Source organism: Chiloscyllium plagiosum, unplaced genomic scaffold, assembly GCF_037043375.1.
Source record: "Chiloscyllium plagiosum isolate Xiang-an unplaced genomic scaffold, Cpla_swu_hap1 HiC_scaffold_22, whole genome shotgun sequence".
NCBI lineage: Eukaryota > Metazoa > Chordata > Chondrichthyes > Orectolobiformes > Hemiscylliidae > Chiloscyllium > Chiloscyllium plagiosum.
This window is the reverse complement of record NW_028270160.1, coordinates 45,520,327-45,546,289: the sequence shown is the minus strand read 5'-3', so window position 1 is coordinate 45,546,289 and position 25,963 is coordinate 45,520,327. Positions and strand designations below refer to the sequence as shown.

The following is a 25,963-nucleotide window of genomic DNA, read 5'->3' as shown; positions in this document are numbered from 1 at the left end:
TAAAATTGAGGTTTAAAAAATTAGTATACTTTAGGAGTTCAGTTTTAAATGTAGGGTATATGAAAGGGGTCAGGTGAAACTTTCTGAATTCTGTAAGGAAATCTGGCTGTATGTGGAGATCAAAAGGGTCATCGAGATTGCATTTCCTTCTCAGTAAAGCAGGGTATTTCTATTTGGAAACAATGGCAGTAGCCTTTGGGTTTGCTACAAATAGGGTCAAAAGTCAGTCTCAAGAAGGTATCCAAGGCACTCAAGTTGTCAATAGTTGTGCTCGGAATTGTCCCTTTATTTCTACAGTGAAAGGAAATAGCAATCAAGGAGAGTGCTATAGATACAAGGTTAATGCACTGACATGGGTAGAAAAGGCCATTTTTGACATCACATTACATCTTCCCTACAAATCAATTAACATCACAGAGCAGGGATTCTGTCTGGTCAACTGACAAAGACTTGCTTGACTTTTCAAACTGTCACAGCCAGATGTGGGAGGGAAATAGTCTATAGTTTAAAGAGAAACATCCTACAACCCAACTATAAGTTTGGGGTGATTCATCTTGGGGAAGGTGAATCATTGAAGTCGGCCTTACTGCTGGCATTGGATTTAAGAAACTCTCCCAAAAATTAAGAAAGCACATTGATCTGGTCAGCCATTGTTACTACTCAGTAATGGGAGGTTATGGGAACCCTTTGGAAGTTGGGTGCAACTTCGGAATGGCTGTTGCGAGGTATGAATTAAATGGAGACAGCTGATAAGACGTGATATGGTGTGATGGATATTGTCCTCCAACATGGTTCTTGCAAAAAATGTTTATTGAAGAGGTTTCAAAGTAATTTGTTAGAGTAAACACTTTAATGTGAAAAACCCATCTGGTCATTCTTTTAGCTAACTAGAAGTCTTCATGGTGAACATTTGAATTCACAGGGTGACAGTTTAGCGGTTTGGTAAAATACAAGATTTCACTGACTTTTGAAAAATTCATTGAAAAATTAAAAACAATTTTCTCTGCTCTCTTCACCATACCAGATGAAATACAGTAACCTTGTATTTGGATAAAAATATTGATTAGCTATCCTTGATCCTAACTTCCTTTCAGCTTAGGGGAACAATTTACACAACAAAACATTTACAAGCCAGTACTTTTCCATACAAAAATCAGAATTGAAAGACACTCTCCTGCTTTAACAACTGTATTTTCACCCCCCTCAAATATCTACCCAATTTCCTTTTAATATTTACTACTGAATCTGCTTCCACACACTTTTCAGGCAGCCTGCTGTGTCACAACTTCCTGTTCAAATTTTACCAATGTTCTTTATAACTGTCAAGACACAAAATCCCTCAGCTTTATCAACTATGTCACAGCACTAAAAAGACAGACACTCCATTTTCCTTCACTGCTTTCTGCTCATTCAACGGTCAAATCCCATGCTGCTGGTTCCTATATAGTCAGAACACTTCCTGCAATGGTTTCTGTTCTTATTCTATGTTTACAATCCAAGGTTCCACCCTAGTACCCCTTCTTTGCCCTCTACTAGATGATGTTCCTCAGCATGAAAACGACAGCCTTCACTTATGGGGCAACACAGTGGCTCAATGGTTAGCACTGTTGCCTCACAGTACCAGGGACCTGGGTTCAATTCCAGCCTCTGGTGACTGTGTGGAGTTTGCACATTCTTCCTGTGTCTGCATGGGTTTCCTCTGGGTGCTCCGGTTTCCTCCCACAATCCAAAGTTGTGCTGGTCAGGTGAATTGGCCATGCTAAATTGACCATAGTGTTAGGAGCATTAGTTGGGATAAATTTAGGGTACGGGAAAGGGTCTGGGTGGGTTACTCTTTGGAGGGTCAGTGTGGACTTGTTGGGCCAAAGGGCCTGTTTCCACACTGCAGGGAATCTAATCTAACCTCATATCCTGAGTGAATACACAGCTTTACCTCTCACATTGACACACAACTTCACTGTCATGACTCTGCTGCTATCTCTGGACTTACAGTGGCAAAGTATTAATTGTTAAAACATCTTTACAGGTTTTGGACAATGATTTCTTATTGGACGATATTCATACGCACCCAGGGTTCCAAAATTCATTTATTTGCAAAAGTAAATCCTTAACTCCTAAATTATAAGAATTTTTAAAACGGTTTGTGGCAGTTTGAATGACTGACTTTTCTATTTGGATGATCTTAGAAACTGGCCTTCAAACATAATGCTAACACAAAAAGTAACCTTGCAACTGCAGAGGTAGAGTTTTTTAAAAAATAACTTTATGGAATGTGGGTAATCAGTGGCCAGGGCAGCATTTATTAGCCATACCTAATTGCCCATGAGCAGTTAAAACTCAGCCACATTGCTAAGAGTCTGAGTGTTAGTTTGGCCAGTAAGGACCGCAGATTTCCAACTCTAAGAAAAGGACATTAATGAACCAGATGGGTTTTACAACAAATCGACAATAGTTAAATGGTTATTAGACCAGCCATCCATCCAACTTTTACAGAAATCAAATTTTACCATCTGCCATAATGAGATACAAACCAACGTTTTCAAAATGTTGTCATATTTTGCTGTTCTCATGACATGTCAACTATCCCAACATGTCCCCCAGCTGGTAACAAGTGTTAGCATTGACTTTTTTTGTCAATTCTGAAAAGAATAAATTTTAAGAGGTTTCATCAGTATTCAGTTGTTCAAATAAGGTGAAGAGGTTGGAAGGGATTTAGGGGTAACTGTTGAAAATCAGATCAACATTTGGTTCAGCTTTAAGTATCCCAGGACAACCACTAGCCTCATTCAAGGCTGCTGGACAGATTCACCATGTCAGCCAAAGACATTGACAGCAAATAAACAACAGTGAAAGTGAAATTAAAAAGTAGTCAACATTGATTATTTAAAACAAAGCAGGTAAGTCCACATTTTAGAGTCAGAGATATACAGCATCGGAACAGACCATTCAGTCCAACCCATTCATGCCGACCAGATATCCCAACCCAATCTAGTCCCACCTGCCAGCACCCGGCCCATATCCCTCCAAACCCTTCTTATTCATATACCCATCCAAATGCCAATTAAATGTTGCAATTGTACCAGCCTCCACCATTTCCTCTGGCAGCTCATTCCATACACATACCACACTCTGCGTGAAAACGTTGCCCCTTAGGTCTCTTATATCCTTCCCCTCTCACCCCAAAACCTATGCCCTCTAGTTCTGGACTCCCCCACGCCAGGGAAAAGACTTTGTCTATTTACCCTATCCATGCCCCTCATTTTTGTAAACCTCTATAAAGGTCACCCCTCAGCCTCCGACGCTCCAGGGAAAACAGCCCCAGACTGTTCAGTATCTCCCCATAGCTCAAATCCTCCAACCCTTACAACATGCTTGTAAATCCTTTCTGATCTGTTTCAAGTTTCACAACACCTTTCCGATAGGAAGGAGACCAGAATTGCATGCAATATTCCAACAGCGGCCTAACCAATGTCCTGTACAGCTGCAACATGACCTCCCAACTCCTGTACTCAATGCTCTGACCAATAAAGGAAAGCATACCAAACGCCTTCTTCACTATCCTATCTACCTACAACTCCACTTTCAAGGAGCTATGAACCTGCACTCCAAAGTCTCTTTGTTCAGCAACACTCCCTTGGACCTTACCATTAAGTGTATAAGTCCTGCTAATATTTACTTTCCCAAAATGCAGCACCTCGCATTTATCTGAATTAAACTCCATCTGTAACTTCTCAGCTCATAAATTACAACAGGATCTTGATCAGATGGGTCAGAGGTAACGCTCTTCACTGTCCACTACACCTCCAATTTTGGTGTCATCTGCAAACTTACTAACTGTACTTCTTATGCGCGCATCCAAATCATTTATGTAAATGACAAGTAGTAGTGGATCTAGCACCGATCCTTGTGGCACAGGCTTCCAGTCTGAAAAACAATCCTCCACCATCACCCTCTGTCTTCTACCTTTGAGCCAGTTCTGTATCCAAATGGCTAGTTCTCCCTGTATTCCGAAAGATCTAACCTTGCTAATCAATCTCCCATGGGGAACCTTGTCGAACGCCGTACTGAAGTCCACATAGATCACATCTACCGCCCTGCCCTCATCAATCCTCTTTGTTACTTCTTCAAAAAACTCAATCAAGTTTGACAGACATGATTGCCCATACACTATCCCTAATCGGTCCTTGCCTTTCCAAATACATGTTCATTCTGTCCCTCAGGATTCTCTCCAACAACCTGCCCACGACCGATGTCAGGCTCACTGGTCTATAGTTCCCTGGCTTGTCCTTACTACCCTTCTTAAACAGTGGCATCACGTTAGCCAACAGGGTTTTAAATATAAGCCATTAAAAAATTAAGGCACAAATGAAACCAATACTTCAGAAAATTGTAATAACAAATTTATCAAATAAATACCAGAGGGTAGATTCCAAATGAGTCATTATGCATAAAGTTATTTAAATCTGTAGCAATGGTGAGCAATCATTTAAAACTATAAACTTTAAAGGAGTGGCTCATTAAAAGGCAACGTAAAAATTATAGGAAGAAAAAACAAAGCATTTGAAGCAGTCATTAGTAAAATGCAGTCAGGATTTAGATTCAGAATAAGAGGAGGAATATTTAACCGAAGAACAACCTTTGATAAATATCTAGAAGTAGTGAAGAACATTTTGTGCTTTGTAGGCTGTGCAAAAGAAAAAAAGTGTTCAACTATGTATATGCTGAAATTATTCTATTTTTGAAAAAAAAAAAATCTTGCATTGGGTTTGGGCATCGCTGGCAAGACCAGCATGTAATGCCTATTCCTGATGACCCTTGAACTGAACAGCTAACAAAGTCACTTTCGAGGGCAGTTAAGAGTTAACACACTTTTGATTGGATGGAGTTGTTAATGGGTTAATGCATAATAAAAATGGGTTTTTATATAACAATTGGCAAAACTTACAGTCACCATTACTGAGACTAGTTGTCAATATGCCACTGGATAAATTTGTTCTTGTTGAAGATGGTCATTGCCTGGCACTCATGTGGCATGAATATTACTTGCCACTCATCAAAATCTGAGCATTGTCCAGGTCTTGCCGCATTTGGACATCGAGACTGAAGTATCTTGAGTTGTCATGAGTAGTACAGAGTACAGTACTAGAACAGCTTGCTAAGGATGCAGTTCGTTTTGGAACGCAAGTCTTCAGTATCATTATTGAAATGTTATCAGGGCCCATAGTCTTTGTTGTGTCCATGCCTTCAGCTTTTTCTTGATATCATGTGGAGTAAATCCAATTGGCTAAAGATAGGCATCTGTGATGCTAAGGACCGCAAGAGAAGTGGATCATCCACTCAGTCCTTCCCCCAAGAATGCCTATGTAAATGCTTCAGTTTTATTTGCAAAAGGTAACAGAAGATGACCGGTAATAATGTAGATGTTAGAAGGATAGATGATGTAGGCAGAAGTAATTTTGTGAACAAGCTCAGATTTATGAGGAGGAAAAAAAGGTTACAAGATACTACTTTTATCCATCTTGTGTGCCTCAGAAACCCTGGACAAAAACTTTCAGTCGAAGAAAATGAAAACCTTTAAATTGTAGATGAGTGGACAAGCTAAAAATTGTATGTACAGATAATGAAGAGGTACTTTAAATTTTGCAAACTAAAAAGAACTCTGAAGAGTGGATTCCAATAAAGAAAATGTCATATCTTGGCTATTTGAAAATTTACAGAGATCTCTTGTAAAGGGGAAAGTGGAGAGGAGTAGGAACAAACAATATCACGAAGTGCTGATTTAAGTGTAGGAGAAACTACAAAATGTCGCAGAGTGGTAGCAGATGCGCAAGATCAATCAGGGTGGGAAACCATGACCGCAGATCTCTTGCCAGAAAAGCTATAAGGAACATCATATGCATCATTCCTAAACAAATTCTACCTAGAGTTCAAGGCTTTGATGTGATCATTGTATTAATTATCAATAAGTATACTACCTTAAAGCATATCACTAAAATATATCTGTGCCTTTTATTCCATATATGCAGCGTATAAAAACGTTGTACTTCCAGTATTTTTTGAAATCCAGATGAATTGAATTATTCTTGCTATATCAAATAACAATATTTGAGGGTACTCCCCCAGGAGGTATATGGCTGAAATGTGTCATGAAACTGAACATCTATAAAAAAGTATTGAATGGAAATGATTTATAGAGTACAATGATCTATAAGCTTAAAAAAAAACACATTTTCTCCCTCAGATCAAGAAAGCATCAACCCTGTGACCTCCTTACTGCAACACAATTCCAGCATGCATCGAAACATCTTTCTCCACCCCCCACCCCAGCTTTCTTACTCAAAACTACCACTTAAAACTTAATACCCTTATGCTAAATTTATTTCACGCACAGAAAAATTATAGTCTTCACCATACTACCTTATTGGAAATGGTGTCATGAAAGTTCTAAAGCATGACTTTATTTTTATTTGAAATGTTGCATGTTTAAACTACCTAGAGGATATCACTTCTTTTAAAATTGAAGACATCTTAAAAACAGTTTGAATAAAATCAATGAAAAAAAAAGTATGACAATGCAAAACCAGCATGCTCAAGAGTTTCCAAACCTAAGCTTAATCACATTGTAAGATAAGCAGCTCTCCTCCCCAAGCAATCTCGATATGAATGAGAAAAGGAAACTTAAAAATCAATGCCTGCAGTTCATTCAATTACAGAGTAAGAGGTTTGAGGTACTTAATGGGATGTAATTTTAATTTAATGGATTAAGTATGGCATTTCAGCATAACATACTATTCCATCAAATCAGCTCCATGACCTATTTATTTTACCTATATAATGTAATAACTGTATGAGCAGATTAATAGATTGTCAACCAAAATTCTTGCATTCAATTTATATAATGTAGCAGCATTTTAAATAACTTTAATGAATACATCTTTATGACTAACATTTAACTTAAAAAATTTAAAGTCACTACACCCAGAAATTTTAATTATGTATAAATGTAATATAATTGAAATAATTTTGACAAAACAAATATACTGGCCAATTTGCAAATAAAAGTATTTCAATGCAACATGCATTGAATTGCTTTTGATTCCTCTAAAAGTATGCTGAGCAATGTATTCTTACTAATTTCATTTTTCCATCATATTCAATTCTGAAGTATGTCAGAAATCCAGATAATATACAAAGCTGTATGTATAACCTGTGCTAATGTTAACAATACATCTGTGCTGAGTTACCTCAGTGCAGACAACTCCCTTTTTCTAGGTAAACTTGCATATCACTTATTTTATTCCATCAACTCCCCGCAAAAGGCAAAACAAAGATGTATGTTACAATTGGAGCAACAACCTGGTGTATTCCTCAAAACAAGGTCATTGATTTGAACAAAAATCATGCACACTGGGCTTCCAACAACACAGCAATCATTTGCAAGCTGGATACACGCGACCAGACAAGTAAATTGGAAACATACTCTATTACAAAGAATTTCACAGCAAACTTTGTATTATGGAGGTCCAAGATGATAATTAATCCTTTTTAAAATGTTAAAAAGAACTAATTCTTGAAAATCAACTTTACTAGAGACACTGTTTATACTGTCAGATCCATAACTTGCATTTATAAATTGTCTCAAATTAGTGGTAAAGAAAGTAACTGCAGCATTGTCATAATCAGACGTACAACACGGAAACACCCTTCGGTCCATGCCAACCAGATATCCTAAATTAATCTTGTCTCATTTATCAGCACTTGGCCCAAATCCCTCCAAACCCTTCCTATTCATATACCCATCCAGTTGCCTTTTAAATATTGTAATCGTCTCACCACTTCCTCTGGTAACTCATTCCATACAAGCACCACCCTCTGCGTGATAAAGTTGCCCCTTAGGTTCATTACAAATCTTTGCTCTCTCACTCTGAACCTACACCTTGTTCTTGACTCCCCCACCCCAGGGATAAGACCATGTCTTACCTTACTCATGCCCCTCATGACTCTAAATTTACAAAGGTCACCCCTCAGCTTCCGACACTCCAGAGAAAACAGCAAAGGTTACAAAGATAAGCAACTTAAACAAAAAATAAGAAATTGACTCAGACAATGTAGGAAAGATGTGCAAGCTGCACTAATGGTACTGGAATGTTTAATAGAGATAAAAGGTTTTGATGTAGTCATACACCGTACATGAGAAAAATGATTCCCAAGCCTGCAGATGTTATCACCTAGGAGAAGCATGTAGAAAGGGATAGCGACAGATATGTGGGAGAGTATTGGTTTGGGCATGGGGAAGAAAAGGCATTGCCTGGTTATGACAAATGGATATGAATGAAAAGGCAGGAATCACCAACCTACACTATGAAAGAAAGGGGTAGGGAGGGGGGTGCGGGGGGAGCGTCTGTGCTGGATTAAAGGATGGAAAGGTGATTGGAGAAACAAACCAGGGAATGCACAAGTACAGATGATGTGGCAAAGTTCAAAACAGCTGTAAGAATTATGAGAGACTGGGGCTAAGATGGAGCCTGGAAACAAGCCTCACTGATAAACGAAGCGAACAAAGGGGAAAAACAAAACAGTACATGAAGCTGAATAGCCTGCACCATGGGGATTATTTAAATCAATAGCTAAATGAGGTCAATTACAGCTGTATTAATACACTTTATTAACTGACAGTTTTTTAAAAAAATAAACTCCCAACTTAACCAGTTTTAAGCTCTGAAAATGATCAACAATTCTTTCCAAAAATAACTCTGCTTTCATCCTAGGCCTAAGCATCTGGTCATCTGACCAAATGACTCCTTATGTGGCCTGCCATCATTTTGCTTTATCATGCTCCAGTGAAGCACTGCAACATATTTTGTCTTTAAAAGTCACTTTGTAGCTTGATACCATTGGTGGTGAGCAATGTTATATCCACATAAAGACAGTCTTAAATTTTGGGCACTGGAAGAGTGCAAAGATGACCTGTGAAGATTCAGCATTCAGAGTGGCCTGTAACTGAAGCTGGCTTGCACTAACTTTCAAAACTACAGTTCAGGTTCTCTCTCCACCTAAGTACTTCACTGGGTCTACCTCATATCATCCTTACGTTACAGCTGGCCACAATTTGCTTTCCTGTTTTTATACAAAAGCAATATTAAAAATCACTGACATCAAATCATAATTAGAGGATCAACATTATCACAGCAAGATTAATAACTAGGTTAAATTGTGCAATAAACTGTTTAACTAAACTCATTCCTGCTACAATTTGACTTAAAAAATACAATATTTTGTTATATCTCAAAAGCACTTGGCTATTTTTGACAATTTTTCCAAGCACTTTTGCTTGAGTTTTCCTCCAAATGAAGGTAGTAGCTTTTTAACCGGGTAAACTTTAACAGATGGCACCAACTACCTCAAACAAATATTCATGTGAGCCTTAACAGGGAGTCAGCATTCAGTATGCCAACAAGGAAGGGACTATCAATCCTCTCACTACTAGATACCCTTCCAAAAATAGGGGTCAATACTAGAAAGCATAGTCCATGATCTCCTACTTAATTCAGATGAGAAACTAAATTCAAAATAAAATGCAAAGTCTACTTCTGAAGTTCATAGCACTGCATGTCTTAAGACAGAATTTTGAGATGGGTATTTGTTTACAAATATTATGTTACAAATTTTGAGATGGGTATTTTGTCAAGTCTTATGTGACAGGAAGTACATATTTTGTGGTGGTAAACCTTATTTCACTGATTTTAAAAAGATAAGGGCATAAAAGCTCAGCATGCAAGTTAGGAAATAAGCAATTCCACAGAATAAAATACAATGGAATGTTTACTGAAAAAAATCTAAAAGGATACTTTATCAATTTGCTTTTGTTATGCAGTAACGTCTGTTATTTTAGAACGTTTAATTTCAGTTTCAGTATTTTCATCCAACTAAACTTTGTATGCACGTCACTAGTCTAATGGTTTATAAACTACATTTTACATTGAAAAGTCAAGTGCACAAAATACAGCAAATAACTACTCTGTGCAAAATCACGTTTCAGAAAAAAAAACCTTCCCCCAAGTTGCCTTTTGCTACCTACTCATGATAGAAAGGCCCATTAGGCCTTGCAATTTTTAATCCATCGCTTAGTGGAATCATTCTAACTCCCCCCAAATCTCCGAGCAAACATAAAACTAAGGAGACCGGCATTCAATCGCAGAAACTGGTACGTAAAATTATTGTCCAACCATGCCTACACCATGCCTGTACCCCGCTCTGTCATCCCATTACATGCAAAGTAATATTAAAACCAAACAAACATCAGGATAAAGCACATCTCCAAAAAAGTGTTGTATATATACTATTTGTGCCGTCTCCCATTTGGGAGGCTTCCCAATTCGATTGTGTGGAAACCTTACTAGCAGGGGTTCTGCTTTAGCCAAGCAAAATCTCTGATACAGAACAGGCATTGCTGCACTGCAGGATAACAACAGAATTTGGAATGCTCAGGTTTGTCTATATTGAAAGTTATAGAGGTGATCTCTATGGGTCAAAAAAGTCAATCAAAATTGGCATAGTAGGAGAAGTAGGAGAAAGTGAGGACTGCAGATGCTGGACATCAGAGGCAAAAAGTGTGGCACTGGAAAAGTACAGCCAGTCAGGCACCATCGGTGGAGCAGCAGAGTCGATGTTTTGAGCATAAACTTTTCATCACTTGAAACGTCAACTCTCCTGCTCCTTGGATGCTGCCTGACCAGCTGTGCTTTTCTAACACCACACTTTTTGACAACAGGAGAAGTAAGTTTTTGACATTTAATATTACGATGAGAAAATTTTTATTACTAAATGAGTAACTCAAAATGTCATTGATACTTGAATTAATTATTAATTTGATTAGCCTAGGGATGATTACATGCTAACTAATAAAAGAGAGACAGGAAATTTTCCTGAAACAAGGAGCATTTAAGCACTAAACCATCAACCTAAATTGTTGTCATCTATTAAAACACATTAAAGGTAAACTTCATATCTTTAACTTCATTAATATTAAGCCAAGGTTAAGACCTGAGAATAAAGAAGCCCTATGAAATCAAAAAGACTGACCCACACCTGACAACATACTAAAAGGTGTGTAAATAATAACATGAAAGGAAGGAACAGAATGGAGATCTTTAGAATAGTGCTTATTTATCAATGTAAAATTGGCACATTAAGGTATCTACTTGCCTTAAGGAATTAAAATGTTAAAAACAGACTTCAGTTTCTCGTTCTACTCATTAATCAAATGATCAGGTCAAAGATGGAACAAATGACAGGGCATCTTTCCACAGAGTTAAGAATTTCTGCTGAATCACAACTGAACAGAAAAGCTGTTAAGCTAAAATAATTAACTCAAAATATCTATGATGAGTTGGCTCAGACCCAGGTGCTCCAAAAGCTTTAAGAACAGTTGCCACTTTAAGACTCCCAAAAGGGGGAATGTATACATTTTTGATGGTACGTCACCAATGTTGGATACTTCTATCTGCACTAGCTGTACAAAAAGCAGCTTTCATCATTCTGTTTAGTGCCAGTCAATATGATTTATGAGCTCCATTCACCAGTCAGGGCATAGCAAATGAGAAACATGACTACAGTCTGCTAATTCATTTTGCATTGAGCCACTTAAGAGTCAAAGACCTGCTGTCAGGGAAAAATAAAAATCGGCAACATAATTAACCAGCCAGTGACAGATACATCCATCTTCCCTGCCAAGATATGCCAATCTAAAACAGAAGATAACATTTGGTGGAATCTATAACAAAGCCCATTTTCTGCCTATCTGGACTTTAGTGACAGTCTTTGGAACCAAATGCAGTTAAGAATAGGCCTTTAAAAATGGTGTCTTCTTGTATAAATGATTCCTGGATCCTTAATGAACAAAAATATTGCATTAACATCCATTACTCAAGAAGAGCATAGTCTTCAAAACAGAAGTAAAGCTTTAATTTCATCAGTCTGCAATTGAAAGCTAAAATGTTTCATACATATTTAGCTTCAAACAGTGCAGAATACAAATAGCTAGCAGTTTATTCTATGCCTCAGCAAACTGATTAATGCAAGAGGTTTTGTAAATTGCAATTCGAGCTACACAAAACAACTCAACAGCACAATTACATGCCCCACTATCCCACAATTTATAAAACAAATCTACAGACTTAACTATGTTCAAGACTTGTACTTTTTCAATATTACGTTCAAATCATTTGTACTTTGAGATTGTATCTGTACAAGGCACAAACCAGCTATCCAAACATCTTAATATGCAAATCTTAATGATCTTAAAATGCAAATTAAGAACAGGCTAAAGAGATTCTAGCCTTATAAACACAAATGAAGCCTGTTTCACTCTGCAGGAATTGTTTGTTTTCACTCACTTGCTCAAAAAGAGGGGAGAGACAATTTAATTCTTGAATTCAAAACTGTCTATAATGTCCAGAGATTTCAGACATTATGCTTACACTTCACCAATTATCCATTCTAGCAAGGAAACTGATCAAACTTTATTAAAATCAGAGATTCTACTGAAAACAAATTAGTTTTTGTCTGCCTAGGAAGGAAGGTGGGGAGTTGGCAGGGAACAAAAACAGGAAGGACAGGGAACCCTAACAACAAACTCACCCTTGCTGAACTGATTGTGGAGATCGGAGTCATAACTGAATTACAATAGTTAGTGTGACAAAACAGTGCAAGTATTAATTTGATATATTAATACCTTTGGAATAATGTGTCAAAATGAAGATCCTTTAGTTATGAATACGAAAAGACTGCAAATATTGAGGATCTCTAATTCATTTAATAATTCAGCCTGAACACAAGACCAATTTTCTCCAAAGCATAAATAAGGCTACAAAACTGAGTTTTGATATATGAAAGCCTCTATAGATTTACAAAAGAAAAGCCTTATGATGTCCTCTGCCAGAATACTTTTGAAAATTTTAACCTTTTTTCCTAATCAACCTGTTCAGAGATGCTATGACACCTGTGGACCAAGTGGGATCTGAACCTGGGGGTCTCCGTTCAGGGGTAGTCCTTTTATATGGTGAGTTTAGTGGGAAACTTTGGTTTTGTGCTTTTTTTTGCACTAAGTACTCTGGCATTTTTGCCTTTCTTCACTACTTTATTTTGCTAAGAGTTTAAATTATACTATTTATGCATTATGTCAGGGAGATTGAGCATCTGAGAACTAAATGCCACGGTCAAAACACAAGCAGTGACTGGTGTGCACTTATTATAGTAACTCATACCAAAACTCTCAATTCTGCACTATCAGAGGAGGCTGTCTTCACCAGCTTTGTTCTACATAAACTCCCACACATTTATCTCAAAGGTAGGAGACATAAGGTGATGATAGAGGGTATATTTTTAGATTGGAGGCCTATGTCCAGTGGTGTGCCTCAAAGATTGGAGCTTGGTCCATTGCTTTTTGTCACTTAAATAATTTGGATGTAAATATAGCAGGTATGGTTAGTAAGTTTGCAGATATCACTAAAATTGTGAAGGTTACCTCAGAATACAACAGGACCTTGATCAGATGGGCAAATGGGCCAAGGAGTGATAGATGTGGCAAATTTAGATAAGTGTGTGGGGCTGTATTTTGGAAAGGCAAATCAGAGCTGGACTTAGACACTTAATAATTAGGTCCCAGGGAGTGTTGCTGGGAAACAAAAAAGAGATCTTGGAGTGCAGGTTCATTAGTTCCTCGCAAGTGGAAGTGCAGGTAGACAGGGTAGTGAAGAATGCATTTTGAATGTTTGCTTTTATTGATTAGAGCTTGAGTTAGGAGATCATATTGTAGCTATACAGGACACTGGTTTAGCCACTTTTATAAGATTGCATGCAATCTGGACTCTCTTCTATAAGGCGTTCTGAAACTTGAAAGGGATCAGAATTTAAAGGATGTTACCAGGATTGGAGAGTTTGAGTTACAGGAAGAGGATGAATAACCTGTGGATATTTTCCCTGGAGCGTCGAAGGCTGAGGGGTGACCTTGTAGTGGTTTTTAAAATCATGGAGGGGCATGGATAGGATAAATAAGCAAAGGTCTTTTCCCTGGGGTGAGGGAGTCCTGAACTAGAGGGCATAGGTTTAAGATAGAGGCAACCATTTGATAAGGTATCAAAGAAGGTGAGGTGCGTATGGAATGAGCTGCCAGAGGTGGTGATGGAGGCTGGTACAATTACAACATTTAAAAGGCATCTGGATGGGTACATGACTAGGAAGGGTTAAGAGGGATATAGGCCAAATGGTGGCAAATGGTACATTAATTTAAGATATCTGGTTGGCATGATTGAGGTGGACTGAAGGGTCTGTTTCTGTGTATATCTCTATAACAATCTGTCATAGCACAAACAGCAAACTCTGGAATCAATTACATTACCACAACATGTATGCATTAATCTATCAAATTCTTGCAAGTAACCCCAGGAACATAGGCAGGAGAGATCGATATCAAGCAAGGGACTAACATGGTGTCTGCAAGAATAAAGTCTTCCATCTTTTTTTCCTGGAATGGAATCATCAGGCAGTGCTTTCCACCTTTAATGCAAGATGTCACTGTTGGCAAGGCTTCCCATCTCCTTCACAAACGTCCAGTCCATTGAGTCTACTGCTGTCTGTCTCTCTCTCCACAGATACTGTTGAGTACTCATAGCATTTTCTGTTTTTACTGAAAGCTTAGCAAGTCATTATATAACAAACTAATCAGGAGACTAGGAAGAGGGAGAAGGTGAATAGATCATCTACTGTTTATATAAATTTGTAATATTACTTGAACCTTGCTGGTGTTGTGCTCCCAAGTCACTCAGTCATTGCATTTTGGTTGACATAGAAAGGGCAAGACGTCACACCATGCATTTTTTCCATTAAGACGTGAACCTCTTGTACCTGCATTACTGTGTACAAAATATGACATGCACTGACTGATGCAAGATTTCAAAGTCACTTCACATGAAATAAAAACGAATGACAAATGCTATCATTTATACCAATTTAGTCAATGTTTAGTTTTTTAAAAGGTGTATAGCTAAAGCAAATACTTTAAGAGATTCAATAAAATTGTCACAGATGCAAGCAAGCTGCTAAGTCCAATAAAGCCATGAACATATCTTGTACAGCAGACGACGGCCATGGCTTTCCCCAAATGCTTGCAGAAGAATTCTTGCTTCATATATATCGGTGTTCTATGCTACTTGCAATGTATTTTCAATATGGTTTTCCTTATTCCTTCACTTCATGCCGACATTCTCTATTGCACAACAAAGCTGCTCTATTGCCCCATTTCAAACTATCTTCTTGACTCACTTTCCTTGATTCCTACCAATACTCATCTCTCCTCCTATCATTTCACAGAAACTCTCCCTCCTTGCTGAAGGATGTACTTTTCTCCTTTCACAATTCAGAATATTTTTCCCTCTTACAGCCCTTAAGAGGTCTCATGTCCAATTCATCCTTCATCACAAACCTTAATTTTTTTACTGCTATTGCCACATAGGGCAATGAAGTGTTACCTCACATTGCGCATAAGGATTCCAAATGTCACCATCCCACAAACAAACACACCTTTTCTTCAGGCAACTGGACCATCTGAATTGTATTTTAGCAAATCTTAAAAACAATGCTTTTGTTCAACTTCATTTTGGAAAAAGTGGGTAGAAAATGTAGGTGGGTAGTGTTGCAAGTGAAACAGACACAATCCATGCATTACAATGGAGGTCAAATGACTCAAGGAGACTTGAGTGAAGCTTACAAAGTTCAAAATCTCTACTTTGATCTATAAAAGTGGACAATTGTGCAGTAAATTCAAAGCTTTGAATATTGTGTTGAGTATCTGCAAAATGCAGCAAGTTGCCACATGGGTGTCTCATATTGCACCATCAAGAGGTTTAGAAAGAAGTGTATGGAAAGGAAAAAGTTAGAAACAGATCTTTCATGCACACAAATACACTAATCATTGGTTTCATTCATAATTTTTGTATGATGCAAAACGGGCCATCCATTGTTTGAATTGTACACTAAATGCAATATTTTAAGAGGCATTAAATTAACTACCTAAAAATTATGTTACCATATGGTTTCTTCAGATATATTGGACAGAAGGTTACTCTTAAGCAATACTGACTTTTTAGGTTAATTGCTTTATATCATGAAAATTTAGTAACATAACTAATATCTCATCCAATACTTTAAGAACCGATGAAAATATTAAATTAGCTTCCAATGATGTCTGCAATAAGCAAAAATATTGATCTTTAATGCAAATGCTGTCTCAATGCTGTAACTTCTAACCAGAAGCAGAGTCCTTGAGAAAAGTAGCTACAACAGAAAACAATGATTTCCTACTAAAGATAGACAAGATTGCACTGGTACGTTTTGACTACAAGTGTTAGTATACACACAATACAATTTAATAAACTGGGACAAACAGAAAATTTTTGATAAGCTTTCAAATGTGTGAATTTCAAGTTTCATCTTAAATTCATAGTTTTCTCTCTGAAGTACACAAGACTGGACAAAACAAGTTCAATGAACAGCAAAAAAAAAACCACGCCACATTAATAAAAATTTGAAAGCTTATGCTCTCTGAAGCTTATCCTTTCAAACAAATCTACACTGCTATATGCTAGTTATAAGCCAAAATCAAAACAACCAGTTTTAGATTTTTCTGTTTTGAGTAGAAGGGCTAATTATATACAGCCAATGGCCACTTCAACAAAGAGATGCATTTTGAAGGGTATTCCATTGTAATATTTCTGTTAAATAATTTCTGCCTGTCCTATTATTTCTCAGCCATTTTTTTCTGTACACACCAAGCAAAAGCCAGTAGTGGAGGGAAGGGTTTAGTTGTTGACTTAAATTTATATCAAGGGTTACTCAACTTGAGCAACAAGTCTGTAGCCAGTTCATAGCCTTCAGATGTGCATGCTTTCTTCAGATACTCACCGACATTGCTGCATGGTGACTGACGTTATTCTGAGAAGGAACCCAGCAAGGAAATCAAAACAAAAAATCAAATGTAAACAGATGTGGAAAGAACTGTAAACACCAATAATTTAAAAAAGGAAAATAAAATCAAAACATAGTATTATTTAGATAAGTTGCTAGGTGGACATCTTCACAATATAAAAGTCACAGTGTGCCCATATCAATCCCTTTCATTTAACATCCATAGTGATAAGTACTAATCAGCTTCTCTTACTTCAATTGGTGCTAATGTGGCAAATTTTTAAAATATCCCAAATGAACAGGTATCTTCCATTGCTCAGTTCTACTGCATCATGAAAGGTATTACTTTAAACATTATTTCATCTGATTTTTAAAAGGAGTTAAATATCAAAGCTTGGTCAGAATGCAGCATTTTATACGTACAGCTACTGTTTGCTCCATTCACTTGGATGTCTTTGAAAATTGGATTAACGCCTCCTGTGTAGCTAATTAAAATTCTCTTCCAACAGTGAAGCCAGTTTGCTTTTTAGCTCATTATTCAAGAACCATTCAAGGAAGTCAGTTGGAAAGAGTGACATTTTAATTCTTGTTTAAGCCAAGTGTAAATAAAACAATAATCTGCATGGTCATAAAAACAGTCAAAATTGAAGTGTTTTAAGGATCTATGGAATAATCTTAAAGAAAAAATATACTTGGGACTATTATTTTAGGATTTTCATTTTCAGATATAATACTCACAGGCAAATGCGTAAAAACTTGAAAAGTGCTTCTGAGAAAATTTATAAGATCCATTAAATAACCACTGGCTCGACCATTGGGTTCTGTCATAGTCCACTCATAGTCAGCCAGCTGTACGAACTCATCAATCTTATGGTTAAGCTTTGTGTATATTTCTCCTTCTGCTGCATGTCTAGCATCCTGCAAAAATCCATTATTTAAACTTTAGATATGTATCTCTATTATTGCAAAGACTGCCCCAAGCCAGCTTCAATGATCAGTAAATATTAGAATGCTTTATCACTTTGCAAAATTTTCACTTCACATATAGACAAAACATAATTCTCAATGAAGCAAATTTCAAAGAAAAATAAGCTATTAAAATTGAATTGCAATTATTTCCAGTTTGTTTCAAAGAAATTACAACACAAATCGATATATTTATGTTGATACTGCAAATACTGTACTGCTGGGGCACTCTACAAAGTTTTAGAAGTGATTCAATACATAGCAGTTCACAAATTTAAGTGATGAGTCATTAAAACATAAGCATTAACTTGCACCTTTGAAAGCTAAAATGCATATGAAAAGTTTTACATTTAGTTACATAATAAACTCTTGAAAGCAAGTCAATTATTTACTTCCAGCACAGATCAATGGCTGGTTCACCCAAAAAAAAAGGGAGCCAATAGACATTCAACTGAACATTTAATACCTTTTCCCAAAAGTTTCAGATTACAAGAAAAATCTGAATTTAATATTTTGCGTGACTAGAAGTGTGCAGGCCCTTATGGTCTAGCATGAAGTCACAATACTACAGTTATTAAAGTACAGAATTGCCTTACTCATGACCTCAGTAGGAAATGTTCCAATGTTCACTGCTAACATACTCAACTCGTACATACCTTGAATGTGGACAGTCCATAAAGTCGTGTGGTGTGCACAGTTTCTGGGGAAACATTTGTGATGTTGGTTATAAAATCCTCAAGATATTTACAGGCCTGTTCCAGATGCGTTGTATTGATGATGATTTGTACAAGCTGCGAAATGCAAAATACATTTACTGAGACTTTTGTTTTTCCTATTTTCTAGCAATTCATTCCAAGCAACATCTTTTAAATAAAAAGCAATAAGCTTACAATCCCAACTGTGTCAACTAATAGTAATTTATATGCCTAGCCTCACAGCTAAAATCCACTCAACAGAAAAAAATACATTTGAATTTACTTTGCAGTTGATTAGATTTCAAAAGTTACAAAACAAATTAGATTAGATTAGATTAGATTAGATTACTTACAGTGTGGAAACAGGCCCTTCGGCCCAACAAGTCCACACCGACCCGCCGAAGCGCAACCCACCCATACCCCACATTTACCCTTACCTAACACTACGGGCAATTTAGCATGGCCAATTCACCTGACCTGCACACCTTTGGACTGTGGGAGGAAACCGGAGCACCCGGAGGAAACCCACGCAGACACGGGGAGAATGTGCAAACTCCACACAGTCAGTCGCCCGAGGCGGGAATTGAACCCAGGTCTCTGGTGCTGTGAGGCAGCAGTGCTAACCACTGTGCCACCGTGCCGCCCATAAATATTAGGTTTTTTTTGGTAATTCTTCAGGTAGTTTTACAGTAGTACCCTATATTGCAGTAAGGATGGAACAGCATACCTTGTGTTAAATATCATTTCACTTTCAGTGCCCACATTAAGATGGGCAGAGGCATTTCAAACACTTTGAAAACCTGATTATTCCAGGATCGACAACCGCTAACTTCATACGATTCTAGTCTCAGCCATGTTAATCTTAAACTGAACAGATTAAGAACGAACTGCAGATGCTAGAGGTTTGAAACACAAAAACAAACTGCTAGAGAAACTCAGCAGTTCTGGCAGCATCTGTGGGAATAAAGAGTAAATATTTTGAGTCCAGTGACTCTTCATCAGGTCTGTTAGCAGTGAGGAAAAAGTGGTATTTATGCTGCAAGAGGCATGCAATAGAAACATTGGCGAGGGCACATGGTGGCATGTTGAAGTTGCAGGCAAAGGGAAGCTTGACAGAAAGTAAGAGTTCTGCAAAGTAGTCACTCAATCTGCATTTCATCTCCCCAACGTAGAGGAGATCACACTGAGAGGCAAACGTTGTCTACTAGATTGAATGAAACACAGGTAAATCACATCTTCAACTGGAAGGTATGTCTGGGCCTTAGATGGTAATGGAGGGAGGAGTTAAGTAGGCAAGAATTACACTTTCGATGATTGCATTTGGGGTTGGGTGGGGTTTCATGGAGATGGGTCAAATAAGGCTAAGGGCCATGTCCATCATGACAGTAGGGAACTCGCTTGAGAAAAAGGTGGACATTTGAGGCCTTGTTGCAGAAGGTGGCATCGTCAGAACAGATGCAATGGAGACAGAGAAACAGAATAGGATGGAGTCCTTACAGGAAGCAGGGTGTGAGGATGTGTAGGTAACTGGACATCAGTGCCTGGCCTATCCCCAGAAATGGGGGCGTTGAGGAAGGGAAGGGAGGAGTCCGAGATGGACAAGGTGGAGGTGAGGGCAGACTGGAAACTGGAAGCGAAATTGATACATTTTTCCAGTTCAGAATGAGAGGGGCAAGCAGCACTGATGTCATCTATGTACCAAAGAAAGAGTTGTGGGAAGGACCAGAGTAAAACTGGAACAAGGAATGTTCCATCTACCTCACAGAGGCAGATATGATGGAGGCTCGAGTGGATACCTATGGCCACATCTTTAATCTGAAGAATGTGAGAGGAGTTTAAAAAACTATTCAAAGTGAGGATGAACTCGGCCAGGTGAAGGAGGGTGATGGTAGATGGAGATGGTTCAGATCTTCCTTCCAGGAAGTAGAGGACCGAAAATGTAAAAGGGACAGCATGTCCACTGTGAAGAAGTGGCAGCTGGAGCCTGCCACCAGGAAATTTTGAAACTTTTGCAAAAATGTCAGAAGAATCATGGATGGAAGTGGGGAGAGACCGGACAAAGGGAGAAAAAAAAAGTCAAAGGAGGGAGAAATAAAGTTCTGTGGGGCAGAAACCATGCATCTGTCAAGGCAGTCCTATTTGTGAATTTTGGGAGGAGGTAGAAACGGGCTACATGGGATTGGGCAATTATGAGCTGGAAGGCTATTGTGGGAAAATAAAAAGTAGACAGGCAGAAGGCTGGAAGAACACAGCAAGCCAGGCAGCAGAGGTTGGAGACAGTCATGGACACAATGGCCTGATGCTTGATGATGGGGTAATGATCCACAGGGGGTGTTTTGTCTGAGAGCTGACGCTCAGCCTCTGCCACGTAGGTCAATATCCAGATAATAACAGTACCACCCTTGGTCAGCAGGCTTGATGGCAAACTCAGGATTGCATCCTAATGCACAGAGTGCAGTTCGGGAGTGGTGGTGATGGTGGCAGCGGCAGAGAACTTAAGGTTCATTGACTGTTCTCAACGAGCAGATCAAATGCAGTGAAAAGGCCAGAGGGAGGGCTCCAGGTGGAGGAACTGTGTACTCTGTAGGAGGGCAATGGACCGCTGTCCATAGAAATAGACACAAGGCAAAGGTGGCCTCTACATGTGCCCTGCAGCAACATCTCGTTTTTTGCCTAGCAACCCTACAGCCTGTAGGACGCAACACCCAGTTTAGTACTTTTAGAGCCTGATTGATTCAGTCCTTTTTTAAAAACAACTTACTGCACACATGGTTATGTTATGACTTGGGTTGCTTTAAGCACAGTCACCCATTCTAATGTACTCGAAAGCCCATTAATATATGAGCTGCATTCAGCACAGCTCCAAATTTCTTCTACTTAGTTCTTATTATTACATTAAACTTTTCTCCTAACCTTTTGTTTACCTACCCCTGTCATATCTCTCTGGTCTCCACTTCTACCTCTCTGCTCACTTCTCCCCTTCTTTCACCCCAACTCCCCACACCCCTCCCTAACCCCCCCCCCCCCCCCCCCCAAGATTGGGCAGGGAGATTGCACATGCAATCTGTTGGTGTGTGGTGGGCATAGCAAGGTAAAAAAGATTCAAATGTTGAAACTTTAAGAATAATTATTGTTGCACTACATATTTAAGCTGAATATGTTATTTCTTCTTTGTTAGCTAATGTAGCAAATCATTTCAACCCAAAAGATTCATTATGAAATTAGTGGCACAGACTTTCAATTTGTTCAAGAGAATTTATAGGAGTGCAATCTGAACAGTGATCAACTCCTCTGGACTCAAGTGGATCACAGAGTTGTAACTGCAATAATTCAAACAGTGTCAATCCTATGGTTCCAACAATCTACCTAAAATAGCACACAGAAATAGGCTAAAGTGGGAGAAGGGGTATGGAATAAAAATAAACTTTAAAGTTTAATATCACTGAAAGACTGACACTGAACTGTTTGCAATGCTGATGAGTAGTACTGCTGAACAACTGAGCAATGCGGTTTGACAATTTAAACTGTGATTAAAAAGTGTAAAAATCTCATTCAACTGATGCCACTTCTAAAATTCGTGCAGATAACTTATAGCCAGCACCCCAGAGCTTAAAATTTGAGTTGCCAATCATAGGTTGCTCAGTTATTTGAAAAGAACTAGTGAAGAGCGATCAAGCAGTTTAACAGTGCTACTCACTGGCAATTTAAATTGTTTTGCTACAGTCAACACCAATTTTCAGTGATAACTTCTCATGCGTAGCAGTTAATCAGCACTGAACCAGAAATTAAACTTGAAATGACAGGAACCAGGAATTGCATGAGAGCAACGATAATTTTGCTCTTAGAATGTGGGTGATATCGATATAGTGGTGCTTCAGTGCACACCTTGGTCATCCTAAGGTGACAGCAATGGGCCTTCACCTTAAACCACTGCAGGTTTAAGGTGAAGAGGAGGAAATTACAGAATATTGTGCAATCTATTCCCACTAGATTGCTGCTTGTCCTTTCATCAGTTAACAACAGTCACACTGAGATAGGTTAAAATTATCTTGTTAAATTGAGGAATTGCATTCTACAGAATATACATACTGCATCAGTTGTGAAGGGAGTTTACATGGTCTCCAAAAAGAGCTCACTTAGGTAACAAATTAAGCTACATGCAAAGAGTATCAAACCTTTACTGATGCCACATGATCAAATGAGAGAGAGTAAGGACACTGTTAGGTTGCCAGCAGTTATTGCCATCTTTAACTGCCATGGTGAGAAGGGATTCAAAACAACATTCATAGTGTTCTTAGGAAGCAAGGTTTCAATCCATGACAGTGGTGATGTAGTTTCAAAATTAGGATAGTGCAAAACTTTAACAAAAACTTGCAGATGGTGATGTTCCAACATATCTGCTGTCCTGCCCCTTTAGTGGTAGAGGTGGAATTTTGGGAAAGCTTTGATGAAGTAGCCTTGGTCAGTTACTGCAGTGCATCTTGTAGATGTTACACTCTACTTTCACTGTAAAGCAATGCAGGGAAATAGTGAACATATCATTACTGGTGTGCAAACCCCCAAGTGGGCTGTGTCTTGGATGGTGTCAAGCCTCTTGATTGTCATTGGAGCCACATTCATCCAGGCAAATTCTATCACATTTTTAACATTTGCCTCGTAGGTGGGAGATGGGAGGAAATTCACAGCTTCTGACCTGCTCTTGTAGCCACAATATTTATATAGCTGGTCCAGTTCAGTTTTTGGTCAATGGTCTCTGAGGTATTGATAGTGGGGCATTAAGGTGGTGATGCCATTGAACAACACTCAACACAGGACGTTGAACAAAGTGTAATCAGCAAATGTGCTCACTTCTGATGTTAATGATGGACAGAAGATCACAAATGAAGTAGTGGAAAATGGTTGAAGGCCACAGGCCTGAAAAACTCTTGCAAAAATGCTGTGAGGCTGAGAGCATTGATCTCCAATCACAACTACCATCACCACCTTCTTTATACAGCTCTTTGATGCCATACTTGGTTAAATCCTGCTGGGACATAAAAGACAGACACTTCACCTTGCCTCTAGAGTTCATTTTGTTTGTTCATGCTTGGTCCAGAAGCCAAGATGGCATGGCAGAAACCAAACCGAGCCTCATCACAGACACTTGATAATGCTGTTTAAGATCCCTTCCATCACTTTACTGGTGATCTGAAGTAGACTAATGGGATGGCAATTAGCTGATTTGGGATTTGTTCTGCTTTTTGTGCACATGGTGTACCTGGACAATTTTCCATCATAAGGAAATGCTTATGCTAGTGCTGCACCTGAATTGCAACAGCTTGGCTAGGGGAATGGCTAATTCTGGAGCACACCTTTAGTTCAATGGTTGGAAGGTTGCCAGGGTCCATAGGCTGTGCAGCCCTCAGAGCCTCCAACCTTATCTTGATAATCACATGGGGTGATCTGAATCGGTTGAACACTGGCATCTATGATACTGGGGATCTCAGGAGGAGATAGATCATTGCCTTAGCACTTCTGGCTGAAGACGGATGTAAATATTTCAGTCTTATCTTGTGCATTGATGGACTAGGCCCCCTCATTGAGGATGGGAATATTAGTTGTTCAATAGTCCACCACCACCTACCACTGAATTTCGAAGGACTGTACAGCTTAGGACTGATCAGTAAGTTGTGGAAACTTGATTCTGTATAATTAATAAACAATTGATCAATTCAATGAACTTTTACTGATCAACACAACAGGAAACCAAGTTTCATACAAAAAGTTACATAAATATCACATTCACATCAATACCACGAGCTGTGACCACTAAGTAGATCGTACCATAATTTTAATGTTAGAGTATATTTTACTCTTTTCTAATGTTAGCAGTCAGTTGAATCTATAAAATAGTTTCCCTTTTCTACTCGAGAGATTGCATTACGGCTATTGTTTTATCCTAATGTAAGTGACATGCCAAACAAGCACATTTCTTTTTTAACTACACAAGCTTTCCAGTTGCCACTTGAAAGAGTATTTGCTGTGGACAGCTTCTAGGAATTACAATTACCATCTGGATGAGGAACATGTCGGATCCAGCAGCAAGTATTGGTACTTCCTTTAAAAAAAATTATTAAGCATTCACATTCACTGCTCAGTCCAATTTAGTCTAGCCTGAGGTCCATACACATGCTGCTTTGTATGTCACAGACTGTAATTAGGAATGGGATTTCTGTGAGCATTTCCCTTCTCTAATCCGCTGAAGTTGAGACCAATTATAGAATTCCTACTACCACCCTGACCAACACCAGCCAACTAAGCACAGATCAATAACTGAAACATGAGCTCTTCTGCGTGGCTCAGTTAATCCTTTTATAAACCTCATTAAACCAGTACCCAATGATTCTCCTGGAAATGTGTTCTTATAAGATGGAGGTGAAACAGCAGATTTAGTTTATGTCTCTTGCTGTTTAATACTGCAGAGACACTGATAAGCACACACAAATAATACAGCTGCAAGAACTACTGGTCAAGTTCCTTTCTTGAAGGGGTAATTAAAAGTTAGATCAACAGGGCAAGTTTAAAGGAATGGTCTTAAAACAATTGACGATGAGGCCTCAGGAAGGAACTTGAGAACTTAACAGCTGAATGTACAGTCAGTAATGGCAGTGTGAAAGAATATGGAATGCACAAGAGACCAGAATGAGGAGCAGTGTTCTTTGGATGTTGGACGGCTGGACAAAATACAAGACTAGAAGGCATGACCTTGACCGGGGAAGAATTGGTGAATTTTAACTAGATTCTGAATGACACTGTAATGCTAATCAGATGGGAATATATTTTACTGTTTTCTAATAGCAGCGTAAGTTACACTTTTATTGAGAACAATAATAACAGTATTGTTTAATCAAACGTAATCCAGCACACACCGACTGATAAAATGAGCAGGATTTGGAGTGGATTCAGAGTTAGGATATAGAGGAATTGGATGAGCTTAACGTTACTAGTCATCCAGTGAATTGGAATACTGAAAAAAAACACGAAGATTTGCAGATAATGGCAGGAGGGTCATAGACAAGGTGCTGTTGCAGAGATGGAAGCTTGTCTTCTTTATGATGAAGAGGAGTAAAGCCAGTTTAGAGCCACATATTATTCAGACGTTGCAAGCAGACTTATTCAGTCTGAAACTGTAGTAGGAAGGCATGGCGGGTGGGCAGAATAGATTGACAGTCAGTTGGAGAAAATCAACCAAACGCAATTTTCTGTAAGATACAGGTACATTATGTGAAAATGAATGCACCTTAATGGCAGACAAAGTACAGTCATGTCCTCGAAGCACAGTTAATACTACTGCTACAGTC

At 38.4% G+C, this 25,963-nt stretch overlaps 1 protein-coding gene across 5 annotated transcripts in view; it reads right to left on the bottom strand.

Annotated features, from left to right (window-relative positions):
- Nucleotides 1-25,963, bottom strand: part of exoc6 (exocyst complex component 6) — a 204,938-nt gene that overhangs the window by 90,582 nt on the left and 88,393 nt on the right. For 3 of the 5 annotated variants that reach the window (XM_087999000.1, XM_043712483.2, XM_043712486.2), the window contains exons 17-19: nucleotides 18,585-18,719; nucleotides 17,701-17,880; nucleotides 16,960-16,989 (exon numbers count right to left, since the gene is read on the bottom strand). In XM_087999000.1, coding sequence (XP_087855126.1) covers nucleotides 16,960-16,989; nucleotides 17,701-17,880; nucleotides 18,585-18,719 — 345 coding nt within the window. The remainder of the gene's footprint in view (nucleotides 1-16,959; nucleotides 16,990-17,700; nucleotides 17,881-18,584; nucleotides 18,720-25,963) is intronic. The other 2 variants (XM_043712488.2, XM_043712490.2) reach the window with 1 other exon arrangement.